This window comes from Portunus trituberculatus, chromosome 38, assembly GCF_017591435.1.
Source record: "Portunus trituberculatus isolate SZX2019 chromosome 38, ASM1759143v1, whole genome shotgun sequence".
Taxonomy (NCBI): domain Eukaryota; kingdom Metazoa; phylum Arthropoda; class Malacostraca; order Decapoda; family Portunidae; genus Portunus; species Portunus trituberculatus.
Window position 1 is genome coordinate 24995919 of NC_059292.1, and position 23784 is coordinate 25019702.

Below are 23784 nucleotides of genomic sequence, written 5' to 3' on the forward strand. Positions count from 1 at the left end.
ACATCTTTCTTTCTAGATTCATATTCGTTCTGTTTCATATTGCACATTCTTATGCATATTGACCATATTGTATAGCTTTCCATGAACCCCAATATTTTCAGGTACACTTTAAAAATATCCATGCACCCTGTTGTACACAGGTTCAATATCATTGATTTCCACTATCCATGTTCTGTTATGATAAACATCTCCATCCCTCCAACTTTTATTTACAAAAGTGTCTATTTACCAATCAAGCTGTCAAGATGAGTGATAAATCAGGTAAAGCACAAATTCATGATGCCAAGATAACAAGAAAAACAAAAATATTCCACTATGCATAAGTCTCCAATTAACTGTCTACTTGCAATTACTTCTCCCATCCTAAAAGTCATCTTCCTTATTTTTCTTTCAAATAATCTACTCTAAGTAAAGGTTCCCTTTTAAAAGTAACATAATAATGAGAAACTTAACTAATATTTTCTTAAACAGGGTGTAAGTGGTTGCTAGAAACACATGGCAAAACACTCACAAAAACAAAAGTCCATTCATGTTATCAAGCAGACAAAGATAATCACCTAAGCCTTGGTGCACATCCTGATCAGTCTTGACTTTTCTGCCATTACAATAAATAAAGTTCAATGTTGGGATAATATGAGTTCAACAAAGGAAGACTCACCTCCAAAGATAATGAGAGCATGTGTGTACTTTGGAAAAGTGGCTTTCCTTATGTCCTCTCCTTTGTCTGATGTTCCAATCAAGAGGTCATAGCCATCAGGAAATCTGCTGCCAGCAACAACCTTTACAAAAACAATAACAATGAACAATAACTCATGATCCCACAGTGACTGCCTATCAGATTAATTTTTATTTAATAAGTTACTGGAAACTGTAACCCCCAAGACTGCCTTTCAAGGTCAGTATGATTTTACAAATTTCAGGATGTGGAAAAATGAAAACTAAATCTGAAAAATAAATTGCAGCTTCTCTGGATAAATACATGCATTTCTTAGTTATCAGAATACCAAGACAATTGCAAAGAGTCAAGTATAAAGCAAGACCAGAGATGAAATATTAATTACACACATTTTGATATGAATGAAAACCTTCAACTCTCTACTGCATTTAGTTTCCAATGAGAGATTACTTAATGTTTGTAGATAGCATGAACAAACCTCAAAAGTTGCACACATTTACTGGAATTTACTAATATTCTATAGGTTGTCATACATTGTTGTGTTGATGTTCTCTATTACTGATGTAATTACTTTTTCTTGCCATCTTCATGTAGCTTATTTTATGCAGAAGTTATTTGCTATATACCTGAAAGACAATAACATCAAAATTCCAGCATTTGTCAAGCAATTGACACATTGTCTATACTGCACATATTGGAGAAAAAAAAAAAAAAAAAAAACTACACAAACCTATGCTCTTGCACCTTCCACTATTGTTTTATTGCTATTGTGCATACTTAAAAAGCTGCACATATGCCTATATCACACATGAAATTACTGTTATCGCACACCCATCATTCAAAAACTCCTGGGTCATGACATCACATTATAGTTGAGTTTCTCTATATACTTTTATCAAGAAATATTTCTTCACATATTTCCTCAGTCTACCTCTACACCTTAGCTCCTAATCATCTGCAATGAGGTACCATATTTAACTGCATATAGGGTGCACCTTTTTCCATTACCTTTACTACCCTAACTGGATGCATCATTATTTTATTTTTTTATTTCATCTTTATTTTTTTATGCAAGAGGGGACACTGGCCAAAGGAGAGAAAAAAAAAAAAAAAAAAAGGCCCACTTGATTGCCAGTTCTCTAAAAGAGTCATAGAGTTAGAGTTAGCCAAAAGTCTGAGACAAATGTCTTAAAACCTCCCTATTAAAAGAAGTCAAGTCGTAGGAAGACAGAAATACAGAAGCAGGCAGGGAGTTCCAGAGTTTACCAGAGAAAGGTATGAATGACAGAGTGCAAGTTAACTCTTACATTAGAGAGCTGGATAGAATAGGGATGAGAGGAAGAAGAAAGCCTTGTGCAGTGAAGCCACAGGAGGACGGGAGGCATGCAGTTAGCAAGATCAGTAGAGCAGTTAGCATAAAAATACATTCAACTTGTTTTTCCAGACTAAATGGTGCAAGCACTGGTCTGGATAGTGAAAAGTCCATATAACACAAATAGGTCCTTTCTTTGCCAAATATGGTCATGAGTCGCAACCTGGGGTGCTGAAATCAATTATAGGGGTGCTGGGAAGTGATGCACACAAGGCAGTAAAATATCACATCTTGGCAAGGTGCGACCAGATGTGGTACACGTTCGGTATGTGCATGAGTCATGTATCTGACATGAGAGTGGCAAGAGTATGGGACCAGCAGCATCCAGGCACTAGCATTGTAGTTAATCAGTAGCAGCCCTACAAAACAGTGCAGCTCCTACATATCTGAGTTTTGTCTGCATAGCTGAGTCTATCTAATGTTTCCAGTAATACTGGTTAGTCCATTGGAAAGTCTTGCTCTCTCACATCACTGCCTACACCTCCCTGAAGTTTAATAGCACATGTTTTCTTCTGAGTCTGTTTCTTGGTTTTTCATGTGGAATATAAAAGTTTCATTGTTGTTTTTGCTAAAATCCTCCTTGTATTCATTCATTTGCAGATTTATATGAATCTACCATACCAAAGACACGCAAATGGAGTGATGAATATAACAAATACAGTTTCACTGCACTCTTAGACAATAATGTAGGACCAAACTGGGCAAAGTGTATGACCTGCCATTTCATTACTTGCAAATCAAATCTGAAGCCTGCTAGACTCCAGGAACACCAGTTGAAGCATCCAACCGCAGAACATGAACAGTCTCTCAAGGCACTGCAAGCGAAGACAGCTAGATATGACAAGAAAGGTACACTACCCCAACTTGGATTCAAGCCAGTGCAGAAACCCTTCTATAAGCTTCTTATGAAGTGGCATACCAGTGCATTACGGTGAAGGCTTCATATTCAGCTCCAGAAAATTTATTTAAGCCATGCACCATTCGGATGGTTGGGTTGATTATGGGAACCAAGGCAGCCAAGATGAAGGATGTGCCTCTATCCAATAATGACATCAGAGGAAGAGTTGTAGATATAAGTTGCAACATCTTGGACCAGATTGTAGAGGAGATTCAAGCAAGTCCCACCTGTATTAGTCTGTAGTTGGATTATTCAAATGATGTGTTCAACATGAGTCAATTGATTGTGTATACCCGCTACATCAAAGATGGTGAAATTAAAGATGAACTCTTCTTCTATGAGGCTTTGCAAACAACGACTAAAGCAGCAAATTTATTCCGACTCTTGCACAAATTTTTTCAGAAGCATCAGATCAAGTGGGAGAATGTAGAATCAATCTGCACAGATGGAGCTCCAGCCATGCTGGGAAATAAATCTGGATTTGCTGCTCTAGTAAAGGAGGGTACCAGATATCACTATGAAGCATTGTGTACTCCACCATCATGCCTTGGCAGCAAAGACATTGCCATCTCATTTCAAAGAAATTCTGTCCATTTGTGCGAAAGTTGTCAATTACATCCAGGGACGTCCTTCAAATCACAGTGTGTTCAAGGTATTTTGTTAGGAGATAGAAGGTGAGCACCAGGTGCTTCTCTTCCACACTGAAGTACAGTGGCTCTCCAATGGGAAAATAATGACATGTATTGCAGAGCTTACTGATAAGGTTGTAATATTTCTCTGAGATTATAAGTGATTTTGCTGAAAATTTTGAGGATGAAATTTTCATCCTCTCCCTCTCCTATCTGGCAGACATTTTCAGTCATCTGAATGACCTCAACTTGTCCATGCAAGGCATGTTTGCTAATAATATTGATTATACAGAGAAGATAGAAGCCTTCAAGAAGAAACTATCACTGTGGAAGTGTCAAATCCAGGGAGGAAATGTGGGAAGTTTTCCTACCCTGGATGAAAAACAGGGAGACAAGCTAATGCTTGTAGAAAATATTGTTGCTCACATCTCACTCCTGGAGACCAATATGACACAATACTTCCCCATGGATCATATATTTCCAAAATGGATACAGCAGCCCTTCTTGGCCGACATGGATGGTGATGATGACCTCAAGGAGGAGCTCACTGATCTGCAGGTGAACCAGGGTTGTCAGACAAAATTCCATACACTACCATTGACAGATTTCTGGTGTGATCAGTTGACAGTATAGTCTGGACCAGCAAGGGCAGTGTTGGAAATTATCATTCCATTTCAAACTACCTACCTCTGTGAAAAGGTATTCTCCACCATGCTCCAAATCAAAACAATTGCCCGGAACCGCCTTCAAATGGGATTGCTTCATGATATGAGAACCTAGTTGTGCGTAAGCAACAACAAAAATCACATTGATATATATATATATATATATATATATATATATATATATATATATATATATATATATATATATATATATATATATATATATATATATATATATATATATATATATATATATATATATATATATATATATATATATATATATATATATATATATATATATATATATATATATATATATATATATATATATATATATATATATATATATATATATATATATATATATATATATATATATATATATATATATATATATATATATATATATATATATATATATATATATATATATATATATATATATATATATATATATATATATATATATATATATATATATATATATATATATATATATATATATATATATATATATATATATATATATATATATATATATATATATATATATATATATATATATATATATATATATATATATATATATATATATATATATATATATATATATATATATATATATATATATATATATATATATATATATATATATATATATATATATATATATATATATATATATATATATATATATATATATATATATATATATATATATATATATATATATATATATATATATATATATATATATATATATATATATATATATATATATATATATATATATATATATATATATATATATATATATATATATATATATATATATATATATATATATATATATATATATATATATATATATATATATATATATATATATATATATATATATATATATATATATATATATATATATATATATATATATATATATATATATATATATATATATATATATATATATATATATATATATATATATATATATATATATATATATATATATATATATATATATATATGTTACACCCCGTTTGTGAAATTGCCCATTTCATGAAATGGGCAAACCCAATTCATGAAATGAACCTAACCTAACCTAACCTAACCTAACCATTTCATGAAATGGCCTCTCCATTGCACATTTCATGAATTGGGTTAGGTTAGGTTAGGTTAGGTTCATTTCATGAATTGGGTTTGCCCATTTCATGAAATGGGTTTCATTTACGGTGTAACATATATATATATATATATATATATATATATATATATATATATATATATATATATATATATCATTGTTTACCCAGCTGTGCATATTTGACTTTTTCCATGCCATTTTTCTAGGGTGTTCTTATTTTTTCTACAAACAATATTGTCAGTTCGTCTCAGTTCTAAGAAATCAAGAAAATAAATCATCAAGCAGTACACTTCACTTTCTTTTATCCTTCTAATAACAAGATATTAGTTAGGGGTGCTAGACTGCTTAGACATGACAACAGGGGGTGCTATGGTCAGATAAGGTTGGGAAACGCTGCCATTTTTGATGAACCGCAAAATTTGTTCCATTTTGGTTTCTCTGATAAATTTAAAACAAAACCAACTTAATCTAAGTTAACCTAACACTAAAACTAACTTAACAGTGCCGCATATAGCGGCTTATAATTGAATCTGGCACATAGGTCGACCTCTATAATTTGACCCCAAAATGTTGTATGATCGGTTTACCTTACAGATAAGTTGACCCCCCTTAACTATTACTTAGCCTGGTCCAATGTCACCCTAAGTCACTAAGTACTGGTTTGTAAATTAAGTTTTATCTACAAAAAAATAAATAAAAATTCAAACATTGAAAAACACCAACTTCAAGCATTTATACATAAACAAGCTGTCAGTTTTTACTTTCTTTCTGTACTCACCTGTTTCACCACTATATCAGACCAATATTTACTTTTAAAACTCTAATGGTAAGTATCCAACCACTGCTACTCATGGGGATTTCACATACTCCCAAAAGGAATATGTTCAAGGGTGAAGTAAATATTTCATAGGCAAGGAATTCAGGGAGGCCAGATAGGACACCTGAATGAGTTAGATGGCCTCTTCCTCCACCATGTTGTGTAGGAGACTTCCACTCTGTAGTAAGTAGGAACAACAAATGTACCTACACAAATACCATAGTCTATTATTACTATAGAATAATTTTTTATACAAAACTAAAAACAATAATTTCGTAATGAAACAATCATGGTTGACAACTCAGTGCCACCACCTAATGACGAGCATTCCATTTGAACACTGTTTAGGTGTGAAATTTTATTTATTTTTTTTTTTTTTTTAGATTTTAGGTTTTAGGTTTTTAGCTTTCGTATCAATAAAATATTCTATAGTAATAAACTACGGTACTTGTGTAGGTACGTTGTTGTACCTATTTACTACAGAGTGTCATTCCCCTGCACAACATGGCAAAGGAAGAGGGTGTCTCCCTGAGCCAGGAGTCCTATTAGGAGCTTGACAGTACCTAATGCAGCATCTTTTCCTCTCCATACATTTTTCCTTGGTGCACCTTTACCACTTTTACCTGACAATGCATCCACACAGTATTTGGCAGAATATTCTACCAGCTTATCTTTTGATTTACTAATGTCCAACACAGTTTACTTGGCCATATCACACTCCTCACAAACACTCTAGCTCCTTTCTCTAATTTTCTTATTAATTCCAGCTTTTATGTCACAGCTGGGCTACTCACTTATGCCTAACACCCTTGGGAGACATAATTAAGAATTCTAAGGTAATGAAAATGCACAAACTTGCTCACTGATGCCTGACAATACACAGTGTTCATTAGCGTCGGCCAGACTTGTTTACTACCCCCATGCCACAGCGACACCACTGTCTACTGGTCATTTCTAAAAGTGTGCAAGGTGCGCATTGTTTGAATTCATTTGATGGCCGTCTGGACTCAAATTATTAAAGTATTATCTGAACATTGTCCAGATTAATCAAAATCCAGATAAACAAGGTATGGATAAACGAGGGTCAAGTGTAGCAATAAAAGATAGCAAAGGATGCAACATTCCAGCAGTGAGAAAGAGGATGAAGACAGTCAGCCAGAGGAAGGGAGTTGATGAGACGAAAAGCTTTTGATTCCACCCTAATGAAACTATGTGAATGAAATCCCACCCCACCAACATGCAAGGAGTACTCCATACAAGGACAGAGTTAGCAGTTGGAGGGGCGTGAATTTTTTTTTTTTTTTCCGTCCTAGCCTATAGTACCTGTAGGTAACTTGAAGAGTATTGGAAGCAATGTTAAGCTTCCACCCATTAGTCACACAGGCAATTTTACTTATAGTGATACCCATATTAGAGCCCATATCACCACCCAAGCACATCTTCGATGCAACTACCTAGAACCTGGGTATCATGGTGACATATAGGTAACTTTAAACCATTCAACAAATGGAAAAGTATCAAGGCGATACATGGTGGGATTCAAACCTACGCGTGGACGTCTGCCCGATCCCACGCTCACCACTTACCTACTAGGCCACCACCTACCACAACTGGCAGAGACACCTCAGAACGCCTAACTTCACAGAAGCTGTCTAAGCAAGAGAAGAGAAGTGAAGTTTTCAGTTAAGATTATGAGTAAAGGACAGACTGAGGATACTTAGTGTAGAAGATGGGAACAGCTGAGTATCACTAAACAAGAGGGGATAGTTGTCAAGTTGATAGATGGAGAAATTGAGTTTTTTGAGGCATTGAAAACTACTAGATTTTCTCTGCCCCAAACGGAAATCTTAGAAAGATCACAAGTCAGGCATTCTGTGGCATCCATGCATGATCTGTTGACTTCCTGAAGGGTTGGTTGTCTCTGAAAAGACGTGGAAAGATGTAGAGTGGTATCATCAGTGTAGGAGAGGATAGGGCAAGAAGTTTGGTTAAGATCATTAATGAATAATAGAAAGTGGGTGACAGTACAGAATCCTGAGGAACACCTGTCAATAGATTTAGAAGAACAGTGGCCATATACTATGGCTGCAATAGAACAATTGGAAAGGAAACTTGAGATAAAGTTGCATAAAGAAGGATAGAAACCATAGGAAGGCAGTTTTGAAATCAAAGCTGTACCAGACTTTATAAGTAGCTTTTCAAATGTCTAACGCAACAGTAACATTTTCCCAAAAAAATAAAAAAGAGAATAAGCCAGACTCAGAAAGGAAAGCCAGATCACAAGTAGAGTGGCCTTGACGGAAGCCATGCTGGCAATCAGTTAAAAGATTGTGAAGTGACAGATGTTTAAGAATCTTCCTATTGAGGATAGATTAAAAAACTTTAGACAAGCAAGAGATTAAAGCTAAAGGGCAGTATTTTGAAGGATTAGAATGGTCATCCTTTTTTAGGAACAGGCTGAATGTAGGGAAACTTCCAGCAAGATCCTTTTTAGGAAAAGGCTGAATATAGGCAAACTTCCAGCAAGAAGGAAAGGTAGAAGTCAATAGGCATAGTTGAAAGAGTTTGGCCAGGCAAGGTACAAGCACAGAAACAGTTTTTGAGAACAATGGGAAGTAGCCCACCAGGTCCATAAGCCTTCCAAGGGTTTCGGCCAGTGAGGGCATGGAAAACATCATTACGAAGAATTTCAATTAATGGCATGAAATAGTCAGAAAGAGGAAGAGAGGGAGGGACAAGCCCAGAATCATCCAAGATGGAGTTGTTTACAAAGGTTTTGAGAGAAGATTTCAGCTTTAGAGACAGATGAGATGGCAGTGGTGTCATCAGGATGAAATAAAGGAGGGAAAGATGAAGAAGTAAAGTTATTGGAGATGCTTTTGGCCAGATGCCAAGTCTCAAGGGGAGTTTGAGTTTGAAAGATTTTGACTTTCTAATTATGAAGGAGTGTTTGGCAGGTTGAAGAACAGACTTAGCATAATCCTGGAAAGAAATCTAAAGTGCATGAGATTCAAGTGATGGAAGGCTCAAATACCTTTTGTAGGTAACCTCTCCATCATGTATAGCATGAGAACAAGCTGTGTTAAACCAAGATTTAGAAGGTTTAGGATGAGAGAAAGAACAAGGAATGTACACCTCCATGCCTGACACTATCACCTCTGTTATGCGTTCAGCACACAGAGACATGTCTCTGACACGGAATCAGTAATCATTCCAGAGAAAATCAGCATAATACCTCCTCAGGTTCCCCCAACTGACAGAGGCAAAATGCCAGAGGCACCTCCACTTTGGATGATCCTGAGGAGGGATTGTAGAAATAAGACAAGATATAAGTATGAGGTTGTGATGGGAGGAGCCCCACAGAGAAGATAGGGTAACAGCATAAGCAGGATTAGAGGTAAGGAAAAGGTCAAGAATGTTGGGCACATCTCCAAAACGGTCAGGAATACAAGTAGGGTGTTGTATCAGTTGCTCTGGGTCATGGAGGATAGCAAAGTTGAAGGCTAGTTCACCAGGATGGTCAGTGAAGGGAGAGGAAAGCCAAAGCTAGTGGTGAGTATTGAAACCTCCAAGGATGGAAATCTCTGCGAAAGAACAGAGGAACAGAATGTGCTTCACTTTGAAAGTTTAATAATCAAAGAATTCACTATAGTCAGAGGAGTTAGGGGAAAGATAGACAGCACAGATAAATTTTGTCAGAGAAATGAAAGCAATCTAACCTGTGAGGTTTATAAATATCAGCCAATTGGAATTCTGACTCTGGGAGATGAGGAGTAGCAGCAAGTTCGTGATTACAACAGAACACATCACCATCACTGTTATAGAAGCAGGAGGAAAAAGTCTGTGCTACACTATCACCTACAAACTACAAATGGTAAATTATGCCAAGGAGCATGGCTACAGAGCAGCAGCAAGGGCTTTAAGGCCACCACCTACGGAAAAAATTAAGTGTCTGGCGACAGCAAGAAGACCAACTCAAGAACCCAAGGAAAAATAAATGTTTTATGCTTGTATAATGTGCTGCTAGATTGCTTTCAACAGTATATGCTTAAATACACAATTTTATTTTTTCCTGAAATTGACTTGTTGAAATGGGTGTGTGTCTTATATACCCGTGTGTCCTTTATGCCATAAATAATGCTAAATAAAATGCTTCAAAATGCATTTGCTATTACAATTCTTTATTAATTTTTTTCTTTTTCTTTTTTAATACTGTATTACTTCTTCATTTTTATACTTTTATATGGTATAAAAACTGGGCAAAAAGTGACAAAAAATGACAGGTTGGAGGTCCTAGTGTCAATCTGAATTATTACCATAAGTTCTTCACTTCAGCTATCATGATTTCGGCTATTATGCAGTAATAGATGCACCAATTAGGGGAAATAGCAGAGGGTTGAGTGTATTTGAAGGAAAAATGTGTGAAAAAATTTGTTCACAGAGATTCAAATGTTAAAAGGAAAACTTTGTAATGAAGAGCAAGATTTTTTCTTCTGTGTATCTTAAAAATGATCTTTCTTACATATTCAAACTTAATCTTTTTATTTATTAAGGGCACCGTCCGGTTAAGTTTTCAAAAAAAAATAGAAAATAAAGAGGTACGTGGGTAATATTTTTTGGACTGGTAGATGGCTATTACACGATGTTAGTTTAGTAGTTACAAGCAAATCAAAGCATAAATAACTGCATGAAAAATAAAAAATCAATTTCTTGAAAAATTTCAAAACATTTTTCCTATAAACTTTGTCACCGGAGGGCAGATTTCAACTCTGCCGGTACATATATGAAGTATGTGGTGTAACAAAACTATCTATCTCATAGAATTTTGATTTTTTTTTTATTTTGAACGCCATTATGTTTTTTTATTTATTTTATTTTATTTTATTTATTTATTTTTTTTTTATATAAAATTACATTGTGGCACAGAAAATAAATATTTCCAAATTCTATGAGATGGAAATGTAGCAGCTTCATTGAGCTTCAAAATGATACCTCGAAAATGAAAATCCATTGAGAAATGTGGGAGAAGATACGATTTGAATGATAAAAAAGTGGAAACTGAAAAAAGCAAAAAACCCCAGAGATCTCATTTTCGTCCTCTACGACCCTGTACATTTATTTGGGTTGGATATTTCATGTTCATACACCACCATGTGCATCATATATGTTTTCTAGACATATTTAGAATATTCTGTAAGACTCATATGGCACCTGGCCACCTCTACAATGACTGTAGGTATTAGTCGCTCGAAGGCGAGGCTGTCTCCCATCCATGCATGGTCAGTACAACTTGTAATTTCCCCTTGCACTGTTTGTTTAGACACTGTAAGGCAATAAAAGCAGGTAAAATAGGCTGGATTGTGGCTTACAAGGTGTGAAACAACGGGCGATACTCAATACATTCTCCTCCCATCGCAGTCACATGGACACTGAAATGGAAGGGGAGAGGGTAGGTGTACGCCATAGTACTACTGAGTTGCCAGCACCCACCTTTCCTTACCAAAAAAATAATTTTTCATGGCTTTTTCTGTGCTTATTATCATTTATGGTACAGAAAGTGGGGGGGAAGCCCCGGGCTGCGGTGGGCGTGGCAGGGGCCCTTTATCCCTTATGTTCCGGCGATCGTATTTGAACGATTGCATCAGTGCATCCGTAGCAACGGCGATCGTTCCCGTAATCAAGAATTTTCGCACCTCATGTTTGAGCTCCACGCGCGGTTTCTCGAGTCAGAAGTGTCTGGCTTCTTTTTCCACCCGTAGTGTTGCCACTAGCTCTGTATATTTAGGGGTAACTAAGCTATTCTCCCATTCTGAGGGCGACACTTGGCAACCCCAGCGACCCGCCATGTCGAAAGTACCCTGATAAGAGCAAAGGGACGTCTCAGTTCATAACTCACTATGGAACAAGACAGATCATTTTTATTTAGCAGTGCTTCTGACCCTGACTACAGTGACAGTGATTATGAGGAAGAAACTGAAGAAAACGAAGACAGCAGTAGTGAAGACTCGGAAAATGATTCAGAGGATCCACCTGTTTTCTCAGAACCGAGAGAAGACAGAGTTAGTGGTGATGGAGAACAAACTCCAAACACCGTATTGAGAACCCAGAGTGGCTCACAGAGATGCAGGCGTCCCTCTCGTGTTCTGGGAAGACGATCAAGTGTGTGTGTGTGTGTGTATTTACCTAGTTGTATTTACCTAGTTGTAGTTTTACAGGGCCTGGGCTTTATGCTCATGTGGTCCCGTCTCCATATCTACACTTATCCAATTTTTCTTTAAAACTATGTACACTCTTTGCTGATACCACTTCCTCACTCAAACTGTTCCAAGTCTCAACACATCTTTGGGAAACTAAATTTTTAACATCTCTCAGACATCGTCCCTTCCTTAGTTTCTTACTATGCGATCTTGTGCTTCTAAAGTCATATTCTTCTCTCAGGATCAGTTTCTCATTATCCACTTCATCCATTCCGTTAATCAATTTATAAACTTGTATCAGATCCCTCTCTCTCTCTCTGCTCCAAGGTTGGTAGATCCATTGCCTTTAGTCTCTCCTCATATGCCATCCCTTTAAATTCTGGAACCATTCTTGTAGCCATTTTTGTAGTCTCTCTAATTTTCTTATGTGTTTCTTTTATGGGGAGTCCACACAACTCCTGCATATTCCAATCTAGGTCTTATTTTAGTACTTATCAATTTCTTCATCATTTCCTTGTCCATATAGTGAAATGCTACTCCAATATTCCTTAGCAAATTATACGTCTCTCTGAAAATTCTATCAATATGGCTAACCGGTTGATTATTTTCTTCCATTGTCACTCCCAAGTCCTTTTCCTTTTTACTTTTTCTAGTTCTACTCCATCTCCCATCTTATAGATTCCCACTGGTCGTCTTTCACTTTTTCCCATTTCCATGACATGGCTTTTGTCCACATTGAATTCCATCTCCCATTTTTGCTCCATTTCCAGATCTTGTTTAAGTCTTCCTGTAGTATTTCACAATCCTCTTTTGTTTAATGACTCTGCACAGTTTCGCATCGTCCGCAAACAGATTTATGTAGCTGTTCACTCCTCTGGCATGTCATTTATATATACGAGAAAAGTATTGGTGCCAATACTGACCCCTGTGGCACTCCGCTGTCTACTGTTCTCCACTTGGACTTCATATCTTTAACTATCGTCCTTATTTCTCTCCCCCTTAAGTAATTCTTCATCCATCTCAATGTGCTTCCTTTTAAGCCACCCTTCTCCTCTAACTTCCATAGTAATCTTTCATGTGGCACTTTATCAAAAGCCTTTTTTAGATCTAAATAAATACAGTCAACCCATCCTCTCTCTCTTGTACTTTATCAACTATTCTAGAGTAGAAACTCAATAAATTTGTCACACATGACCGACCTTTTCTAAAACCAAATTGGCTATTTGATAATATTTTGTTGTCTTCAAGAAACTCGATCCATTGCTTCTTTATTACTTTTTCACACATCTTGCATATTACACTAGTTAGTGATACCGGCCTGTAATTTAAAGGTTCTTCCTTCCTTCCGCTCTTATATATGGGAACCACCTCAGCTCTTTTCCACTCCACTGGCACTGTTCCATTTTCTATTGAGCATTTTATGATGTTGTATATTGGACTTGCTAGTTCTTCCCTACATTCTTTCAGTATTCTGCCTGAGACTTCATCCGGTCCCATTGCCTTTTCCTCATCCAATTCCGTCATCAACTTTTTATTTCAAGCTTGGTTACTTTAATCTCTTTCATATAGACAGTCTCTATTACCCTGTGGTCTTTCAAATTTGGATTCCTTAGTAAAGACCTCATGAAATTTACTATTTAACAGTTCTGCCATACTTTTGGGTCTTCCACCATTCCGTTTTCTCCTTTTAACCTTTCTATTGTTTCTTTTTGTCTTATTTTTCCATTTATGAATCTGTAGAACAATTTTGGTTGTTCCTTACATTTTTCGACAATGTCCTTTTCATAGTTCTTTTCTTCTTCCTTTCTCACCTTAGCATATTCATTTCTTGCTGTTTTGAAGTTTTCCTTATTTTCTGGATTTCTGTTTCTTCTCCACCTTTTCCATGCTCCATCTCGTTTCTCCTTTGCCCTAGCACATCTTGCATTAAACCAATCTTTCTTTCCTTCTTCTTTAGGTCTATATTTCGGAACATATTCCCTGACCCCAGTTTTGTATATTTCCAAAAATAAGTTATATTTCTCTTGAACCGTTAATGAGTTTTCCATCTCCTCCCAGTTTACGTTTTAAAATAGTTCTTGAGATTCTCAATATCAGCCTTTCTGTAATTTAATCGGTCTCCTTTGTATGATTCATCTCTATCTTCCTTTCCTTCTTCTATATCCATCTCTAATATTACATGGTCACTCTTTCCCAATGGGCACTTGTATCTTATATCATCGTTAATTGGTATATCCCTTGTAAAAACTAGGTCTAATCTTGCCGGCTCATCGTTTCCTCTGAATCTTGTGTTTTCCTTTACTCTTTGGACCATCAAATTATCTATCATTAGGTTCAGGAATCTATCTCCCAGGCATCTTCCCCCATACCACTTTCATAATTTTCCCAGTCTACCTCCTTACAGTTGAAATCTCCTATCAATATCACTTTTCTCCTTTCCTTAATGATTCTTGTAAGACTCCTTATTGTGTCATCTATCATGTCTCTATATTCTTGGTTAGTCCATGAGTTTGTTTTGGTGGCACATATGTTCCAATGATTGTTAACTCCTTTTGTTAATATGCATCTTAACATACAGTATTTCTGATTTTCCTTCCCAAACTCCACTTGATTTACCACTATCTCCTTCCTTAACATCATCATGACTCCTCCTCCTCCTTTACCCACTCTCTCTCCTCCATATATTATACCTTTTATCTATGTCTATTTTTATTGCCTCATTTAACTTTGTTTCCACCAGGCATACAATATCTGGTTCTTCTTTCTTTATGTAATCTCTTAATTCTAATTTACTAGATAAAATCCCATCTATGTTTGTATACATCATTTTTAATCTCTTGTTCTTATCATTTTTAGTTAAACTTGCTCCATTCTTTTCTCTTCTTTCTCTTTTATATACCATTTCCTTATCCTGTCTCCTATAATTCTCCAAAAATGCCTTCTTCTCCTCCTCTGACCTTTCATTATTTTTTCTCTTGCTTCTGCCACCAGTTCATTGTGTCTCTTCCTTTCCTCCTCGTTTCTATTTTTCTTTATATATATATCTTTGCAACCTTCTGTTTCTCTGAGTTTCGTTTTTCTATATAGTACTTCTTCTGCTGCTGCTTGTGATTTTAGTAATATCTTAATTGGTCTCACTGTTCCTTCTTGATATGGTCCCATTCTATGGATTTCTTCTACTTCCTCTTCTAAGTTCTGTCTATCCTCGTCATTCAGATGTTTTAGTAGGTCTTTTACTGATTTCATTTCGTCTTTTTCCCTTCTTGGTCTATATTTAACATTTTTTCTTTCAGTCCAAAAATAATTACACTCTTCTTTTTTCCGCAATTTCTCTTACTAAATTTTCTTTTTCTTGAGGACTCCTATCATTTTGCTTGTCATATTTTCATCTCTTTCTTTTAACTGTTCTTGAAATACTTCTTGAAATGATTCCTTGTCTTTCTTATCTTGGATTCTCCATGCTTGTACTTCTTTTTAATCACGTCTTGTACTCTTTCTTCTTCTTTGTTAACTAGATCTTTTAGCTTTTCTTTTTCTTTCTCGGCTTTACCGAGTCCTTCTTCCATCAATTTCTTATAGTTCGCTATTTGGACTTTTAATTCTTCATTTTCGGTTCTTAGCCTAGTTTCGTTTTCTTCCACTCTTTTATCCTTTCTTTCAATTTCTGGAGCTCTTTATCCTGTTCTTCATTCTCTTTCATTCCCATACTCTCCTTTATCAATTTATCTAATTTACGTTCGATAGTTAAGACTCTATCAAATAGTGAAGTTTGCGCCGTATCAAAGCCTTCAAATTCTCCTCCTCCCTCACCAACATTGTCATCATCAGCTTTCATTCTTTCCCTTGTCACATACCTGCATTTAGATGGAATATCTTTCTCACTCATTATTATTTAACACTGTATTCATGAAAGGAAAAATGAGTCCACACTTATCGCCCAGGCCACTGTAAACCCAAACAAAGGTAGTGAAGATCAGCTGATTCTCGGGAGCGACGGTATCGCGTCCTTCCTCTGCTGCGTCTGTGTGTGTGTGTGTGTGTGTGTTTGATAAGGCAATAACTAAACTTTCAGAGGTCACATCGAGCTAGAACGTACATCATTGTATTCAGAATAACAAAGAGAAAATAATTATTAGTATTCAAACAGTCTTCTGACAATTTCTAGGTTTACCATTTTTACCTGTCATGGGATGTTGGAAAATAGTTTAATCACTGGAACATAAGGGTTAAAGTTTAAATACCCCACGTATTTCAGCGTATTTCCCCAAAATACTCCATCACTATGTTGTCATATGTTCGGGGATGCTCTGGTGGTGTTTTGGGGATTTTCGATATTTTTTCAGATTTTTTTATACCATGGCCACTGGATGGTCCCCTTAACCAATTTTAACAATATGCATTTTCCTGGAAAAAGAAATTTATAATGCAAAGAATTGTGGTTGGGAAATAGCAACATTTTCTCTCTCTCTCTCTCTCTCTCTCTCTCTCTCTCTCTCTCTCTCTCTAAGATATTTACTTTTTTGTTTATTTGTGGTGAAAATCAGACCTTAGGTTAGTAACAGTAAGGTTGAATGAAAAGTTGTAGAATTCCATTGAATGTATGAGGAAGAATATCAATTTTTTTTTTTTTTTTTGAGATTTACTGACATTTTACACAATTGCCAAACTGATCTTTCCTGTAACTACTACACATGAATGACTTCCTTCCTTTTGCAGGTTGATACAAGGTTAATTGTTGTCAAGTCTTCAGGCTCCTTCACTTCATATCTCAACATCATTAACCCTTTCAGTATTGGGATGCATTTTTACCATGAGTTTTGGGTGAGATTAAAAGATTTCATTGACATTAAGAAGGGTCTATGGAGGTCTAAAGATTAATGGCCAGAGTTTTCACTATCTTATTCCCCTACACAAGTTTCTGAAGTAGTAGTAAGCAGAATGAATATGAAAATGTGTCAGGGTACTGAAGGAGTTAACACAGCATATCCATTCAATGGCAATGCAAAGGGATGTAATGTCCTACCTCAGAGAGAGAGTTTGCCACTCGGACTGTGTAGCCCCAGTAGTAGCCAGCTTTCTCCCTCGGCTCATTGGGAGACACCACACTCCCATAAGGTCGCTTCATCTCCTGGGCCTCAGGTGGCAGCTGAACTGTAACCCTCAGGCCAGGCTGCAAGGCTTGGTTGATAGAAACATCTCTGCCAAGACCAATGTCTACATATGACACAGACTTGCTACTCTTTTCCAGCACCACACCTTCCCTAGAAACCAGAAAATATTAACACATCCCATCTACCAACCAGTCTGGATCCTTGACAATTAAATATGTGTTGCACAATATTGCTGTTTCTAACCTGTACTCACACCACTGGTTGGCCCGCAGGTGGTGTGGAGAGTTGAGGGCATTGAGGACTCCAACATTCTTTAGATGGTGATGAAACTGGAACATGTGCTTCCTCAGATACTGTGGGCACTCCTGATACTCCAGCAACAGCTGCATCATCTCTGTAGTACAATACCAATACATATGTTAATGCAAGTGAATATCACAACAATATACAGCATCTTTTGTAATGCAGGGACTGTATAGGAGTCTGAAATGATAATGGATCAACTTTTTAAAGCAACATGATAAAAAAAAAAAGAAAAAAAAGGAAGAAAAGATAAATAAGAAAATAAAAAATAAAAATAAAATAAATGAATAAATAGTACAGGTTGAACCTCCCAAATCCGGCAACCACCGGACCTTAGACTTGCCAGACCATGGAAAATTCCGAACTATAGGTGGTCCCCAAAACACCCTCTATATACTTATCCTGCATTATATAAGTGAAGCTGTAACATTGTTTTGATATATGATAGTTGTACATGAAAATATACATGCAGAAGTATATATAAAAACACGTAAATTAAGTTCAGCATGGAAAATTTTTGCCTGCGCCATTATCATCTCGCCAGACACAGGGACATTACCAGCACGCCAAAGTTTAAACCACTATATGAGAGCACTGTCTAAATCACTGCTTTTACCCTCCTTAAGTGTTCTACGAACCTCCATGTTCTTCTTGCTCTCACACTCACTGTAAAACTTGAGAAGTTGATTCTTCTACTTTTTTATATCATAGACGGTTGATGAGCCAATGTTGTACTGTTGGCATAGGGTCCGCACTAAAACACCTTTATCTAGCTTCCTCAATAGGTCCACTTTCTGTTGCACTGATATTGTCATATGTTTGCACTTTTTCTTTGGTTCACACACAACACTATCACTTCCTGGTCACTTGGAAGCCATGTTTAGGGGCAAATATTACAGAAAAAAATGTTTATGCACCTGTGGGGGTGGTGATTGCAATGAGCACCAGCATGGTACTGATCCAAATTTGACCCAGAATGCCCAGGCTCCAAAACACAGTACAGCACCGCTGCATCCTAGCGGCAGTCCGGCAAATTACTCCCGCCAATTCAAAAATTCCGGCAAACAAAAATTTTGCCGGATTACAGGTGTTGCTGAATGAAAGAATACCGGATTAAGGAGATTCAACCTATAATAATAATAACCCCAAAAGCTATGCAATTATGAAATTACAGACTAATACTACCAATATGCTTGCAGACTGCTTACTAATTCTTTCTTGCTCAACACACAAGACTTTTAATGAATTCCTGAGGAAAAAAAACCCATGTCACCAGGATACTTCCTGAATTATAATGACTATGGTAAACAAAATAATGTACTCATGAACTTACCAATAAAGTCTTCAATTTCAGCTTTACTGGTGACATCCTTCTTCCAACACTTATCATCATACACAACAATTTCATCAATGGAGTATATGTTGGCAGCACGTGCTATCTGGCCCACAACGTAGGTACGGAGGCTGTCCATGATGCAGGTTTCCACAAGGATGGATGCTGGCACAGCCATGCTCACAGTGTACTTGCGAGGCTTGCCAGAGCTCTCTACAACTTCAAACTGGTAGTTTAATTCTTTTTCCCACTTCTTCTTCCCTTGAGCTTCTCTCCAAGGGGCCTTCCGACCCCCAGGCCCTGATCTCTCCTCTCTGTCATTGTGGTAGTTCCTTCTGAAGGGCTGCCTGTGACTGTATTCTTCATCATTATCAAAGTGCCTCTTCTTATTCTTGAAATCAAAACTCATTCTGGTGGTCTGTAAAATTCAAATAGTACAATGAAGTCTTAGATATCTGATAAGTTCTGAAAAGTTTCAACAAATACATTCCTATAGGAAATAAATTATTATGATGTATCATTTTGAAGATTGACTGCCAGGACGGCCTAAGTCCGACAGCAAATACACCCCAGTTTATGAGCAGAGTCAATAAAATTATGCTTTCACGAACCCTTCATTATCGAATGGAGTAATAGTTAAAATTAGGCTAAGAGACTGATGCATAGCTATGCATGTGACTTACAAGGCTCACAGGAGAGCCTCAGGATAATAAATGTGGTGAAGCAAAAGAAGGCAAGCCTTCATTAAAGAAAACCATTATGGTTGGAAAAAAATGAAATTGGATATCAATAACTCAATTCATCCTTATTTACTAGCTATATACTTCTGTGAAATAAAAGTCAGTATTCATTTACTCTTGCACCAGTTTCAACATGGCTCTTCTTGCCTTTCTCATTCAAAGTAATATGAACATCACATATACCCACCACAAATCATTCATAATGCTGACATCAATTATTAAAGATTTTTTTTTAACAAGCTATCTCACTACTATGCTAATGCCAAGAAGTTATGCCCCTGCACATGCAATAAACTGTGGAACACTGAGCCTTGAAAGATGCCGTTAAAAGTATGTTTGTCCATATGTGGTATGTCACATCCAATGTGCAAGCACAAAACTTATCATGGTGATTAGTTCTTTTGTTTGAGAGTGCAGCCATTGGCTAATCAAAAATACTAAATTAATTTTTTGAACCAGAGGATTTTATTTCATCCTGTGAAGAGAGATTTAAATAATTTTGAAATATATGAATTAGTCTGAAGATGTCCAACCACGGTAGGTTTCACCTTAACTATTTCTAGTACATCACCAGATTTAACAAAGAGAAATAGAGTAACAACTTCATATTAATTTTTTTAGTCTTGCCAGTTAGGTTAGGCTACTTAAGTTAGGTTGGATCAATCTAATTAGGTTAGGTTAGGTGGGTTTGGTTAGATGGGTGTGATGTGCAGTTAATGGTGGTGAGTACTCTCCAAAAAAACATTGTGACTGTTATTGCTGTGGTACTTGTTTGTGATGATGAAACTGTTTTCTTTTGGTTGATTTTAGTTTATTTTGTATTACCCTGGTTTAGGATCTACGTATAGACATTTCAAAATAGGGACTTTTTGTCAGATCGTCTGTATAGACATTAGTTCTGATTTTATCACACCATTTAGACACTTCCTTACAAGTAATAAAATTCATAAAACAAAAATCATTATTTAACCTCTTAAATACCCAAACACTTGCCAACATTGCCTCTCAAGGTTGATCATCGCTTTGTTGGAGGTGGATGTGCTATGCACATAAGCTATTGGGAATTTTTGCATTTTTTACTTTCTTTTATTATCAGATTATCATGTTAAGGAGAAAGGCCTGTAACACATGCTACTGGCACTGCCTAAAAATGAATAGGTACAAAACGAGTACAGTAAGTCCTCTTTATACGGTAGTTCTTTATCCGGTAAATTCACAGTTACGGTATTTGGAAATTACTACCGTCCATTCCATATACGATAAGAAAAATTCACAGATACGGTATCCGCTCATGTCATCTGAGAAGGCCCAGCGCAGGGGAGCAGGGGTGATGACGTCATCCACGCCACACCTCCCCGCCACTCACAGTACTGACTTTAACTTGACCACCCTTGGAGCCTATTATCTCTTCCCCTCCCTCCACGGCATTTTTTTTTAACTGCATTACATATTACTTACATGCATTACTAATTAAATGAATAAATGGAATATTGAAGGGTCTATTGTAAGCACAAATATATTCATAATAATTATGGCAAACATTTAAAGCCTACTACCAGCGGCAAACCATGCAGCAACTGATAAAGGGCACAGATGGGCCTGGCAAGCCCACTATCAGAGAATGGTGGAAGTCATATAAGATTAAGCACACCTTAGATAACATCGTCATCTTGGGATGAAGTGAAGACGTCTACCATGAACTTGGCGTGGAAAAAAGTATGGCCAGAATGCGCACATGACTTCGCTGAAGACAAAATCGGTGCGATCAGAAATGACATGGTAAATCTGTGCCATAGGGCTGGCTTCGATGAAGTTGATGATGATGATGTTCAAGATCTTTTGGAAAGCCATGCTGAACCTCTCTCAAATGATGAACTTATAGAGCTAGACAAGGCATCACAGGAGGAAGAAAAAGAGGGAGACGAGGAAGAAGAACCTGTGCATGGCCTGGACATCAAAACTCTTAGAGAATGTCTCAGTGGTATCGAAAAAGGTCTGGAAACCCTGAAGGAATGTGACCCATATCCTGCCAAGAGTAGCAAAATGGCTCAGGAGTGTAAAGATTTATCAAGAAATCTATGATGAAAAAACAAGAAAAAACTAAACAGTCCTCTCTCTACTTGTTCTTCAAACCAGTCAGACATGCCGTCCCTGTCACACCTGCCGACCCTACTACAGCTGGCCCTTCCACATCCACTGCCGATGGTTCTACAGCTGGCCCTTCCTCCATATCCTCTTTCTTCAAACCAGTGAAACGTGCCGACCCTGCTACAGCTGGCCCTTCCACATCTGCTTCCCACAGTGCAGACGACGACATCTTATCCTCGTCTGCCCACTAGCGGAAGATGAGTAAGGGCTGAAATCCCTACTATCCCTTAGCCTCGGGAGGGACATCATCTGGTAGAATATCTACATGGCGAGTGAAAGGTAAATAAAAACATTTTGTTTATTTCTTTTGTGCAGTACTTTACATTTTTTTTTTATGACTATTTTCATGTATTTTCTTTTCTGTAAGGGTGACTTTTGACGAGCTGCAACGCATTCCCTATTATTACATGTTATAATGGGTTCGGTATACAGTATTTTCGATTTGCAGTAAGGTTTCCAGGAACGCATATGTATTGTATAACGAGGACTTACTGTATGTGAAAATTTGAAGAAAAGTGTAAGTAAATTACATCCAGGTCACAAAACCTGAATGTGAGTAACTCCAAACATCTATATAAATATATTGACATACATTATCATCAATCAAACATAAATAAGATCTATATTATATAGATTCAATTTTTGGTTCAGTTTTGTGGCAGTCTATAAACAGATGTCAATCTGGAATGCCCATTTGCTGGGAAACTACCTTATATAATATAAATATATATATATATATATATATATATATATATATATATATATATATATATATATATATATATGGATGTAAGTTGATAGAGTCTATAAATACATGATTTTTTATTTGGTAGTACACCCATCTGTCCAGGACAGATGTATGCACAACCAAATAAAAAACTTTTTATTCATAGACTCTGTGGACTTTCATCCACAAGCCTATAGTTTCTCCACAAATGGCCATTCCAGACTGACATCTATATATGAACTCTACCACAAAACTGAAAAAACAACTGAATTTATGATATATATATATATATATATATATATATATATATATATATATATATATATATATATATATATATATATATATATATATATATATATATATATATATATATATATATATATATATATATATATACAGTAAGTCCTCGTTAAACGGTACATATGCGTTCCTGAAAACCTTACCGCAAATCAAAATTACTATATACCGAACCCATTATAACATGTAATAATAGAGGATGTGTTCCAGCACATCGAAAGTCACCACTACAGATATGAAAATACATGAAAATAGTAAAAAAAAAAAAAAAAAAAAAAATGTAAAGTACTGCGCAAAAGAAATAAATAGAAAATTTTTTTATTTACCTTTCACTCACCATGTATTCTATCAGATGATGTCCCTCCCCAAGGCCAAGAGACAGTAAGGATTTCAGCCCTTACACGCCGTAAGGATTTCACTTGTGTTCAGTGGGAAACGCGGGAAGAGACTGATTGTTGTGGTGGCCGCGCGGTGTGGTGGCGTTACGGTACGGTGCAAACAAAACATGAGCGGATACAGTATCTGTGAATATTTTGTACCATAAATAGAATCGAGGGTAGTAATTACCAAACACCATAACTGTGAATTTACCGGATAACGAAGTACCATATAAGGAGGACTTACTGTACATATATTTGATTGGTTATAATGTATATTGATATATTTATATGAATGTTTGGAGTCACTCATACCCTTTGCAAAGGTAATATTCATGACT

At 36.2% G+C, this 23784-nt stretch overlaps 1 protein-coding gene across 3 annotated transcripts in view; it reads right to left on the reverse strand.

Annotated features, from left to right (window-relative positions):
- Positions 1 to 23784, reverse strand: part of LOC123515133 (putative methyltransferase C9orf114) — a 35354-nt gene that overhangs the window by 7814 nt on the left and 3756 nt on the right. For all 3 annotated transcript variants that reach the window (XM_045273591.1, XM_045273592.1, XM_045273593.1), the window contains exons 2-5: positions 19152 to 19569; positions 17759 to 17909; positions 17428 to 17665; positions 659 to 779 (exon numbers count right to left, since the gene is read on the reverse strand). In XM_045273591.1, coding sequence (XP_045129526.1) covers positions 659 to 779; positions 17428 to 17665; positions 17759 to 17909; positions 19152 to 19560 — 919 coding nt within the window. In that variant the 5' untranslated portion in view covers positions 19561 to 19569. The remainder of the gene's footprint in view (positions 1 to 658; positions 780 to 17427; positions 17666 to 17758; positions 17910 to 19151; positions 19570 to 23784) is intronic.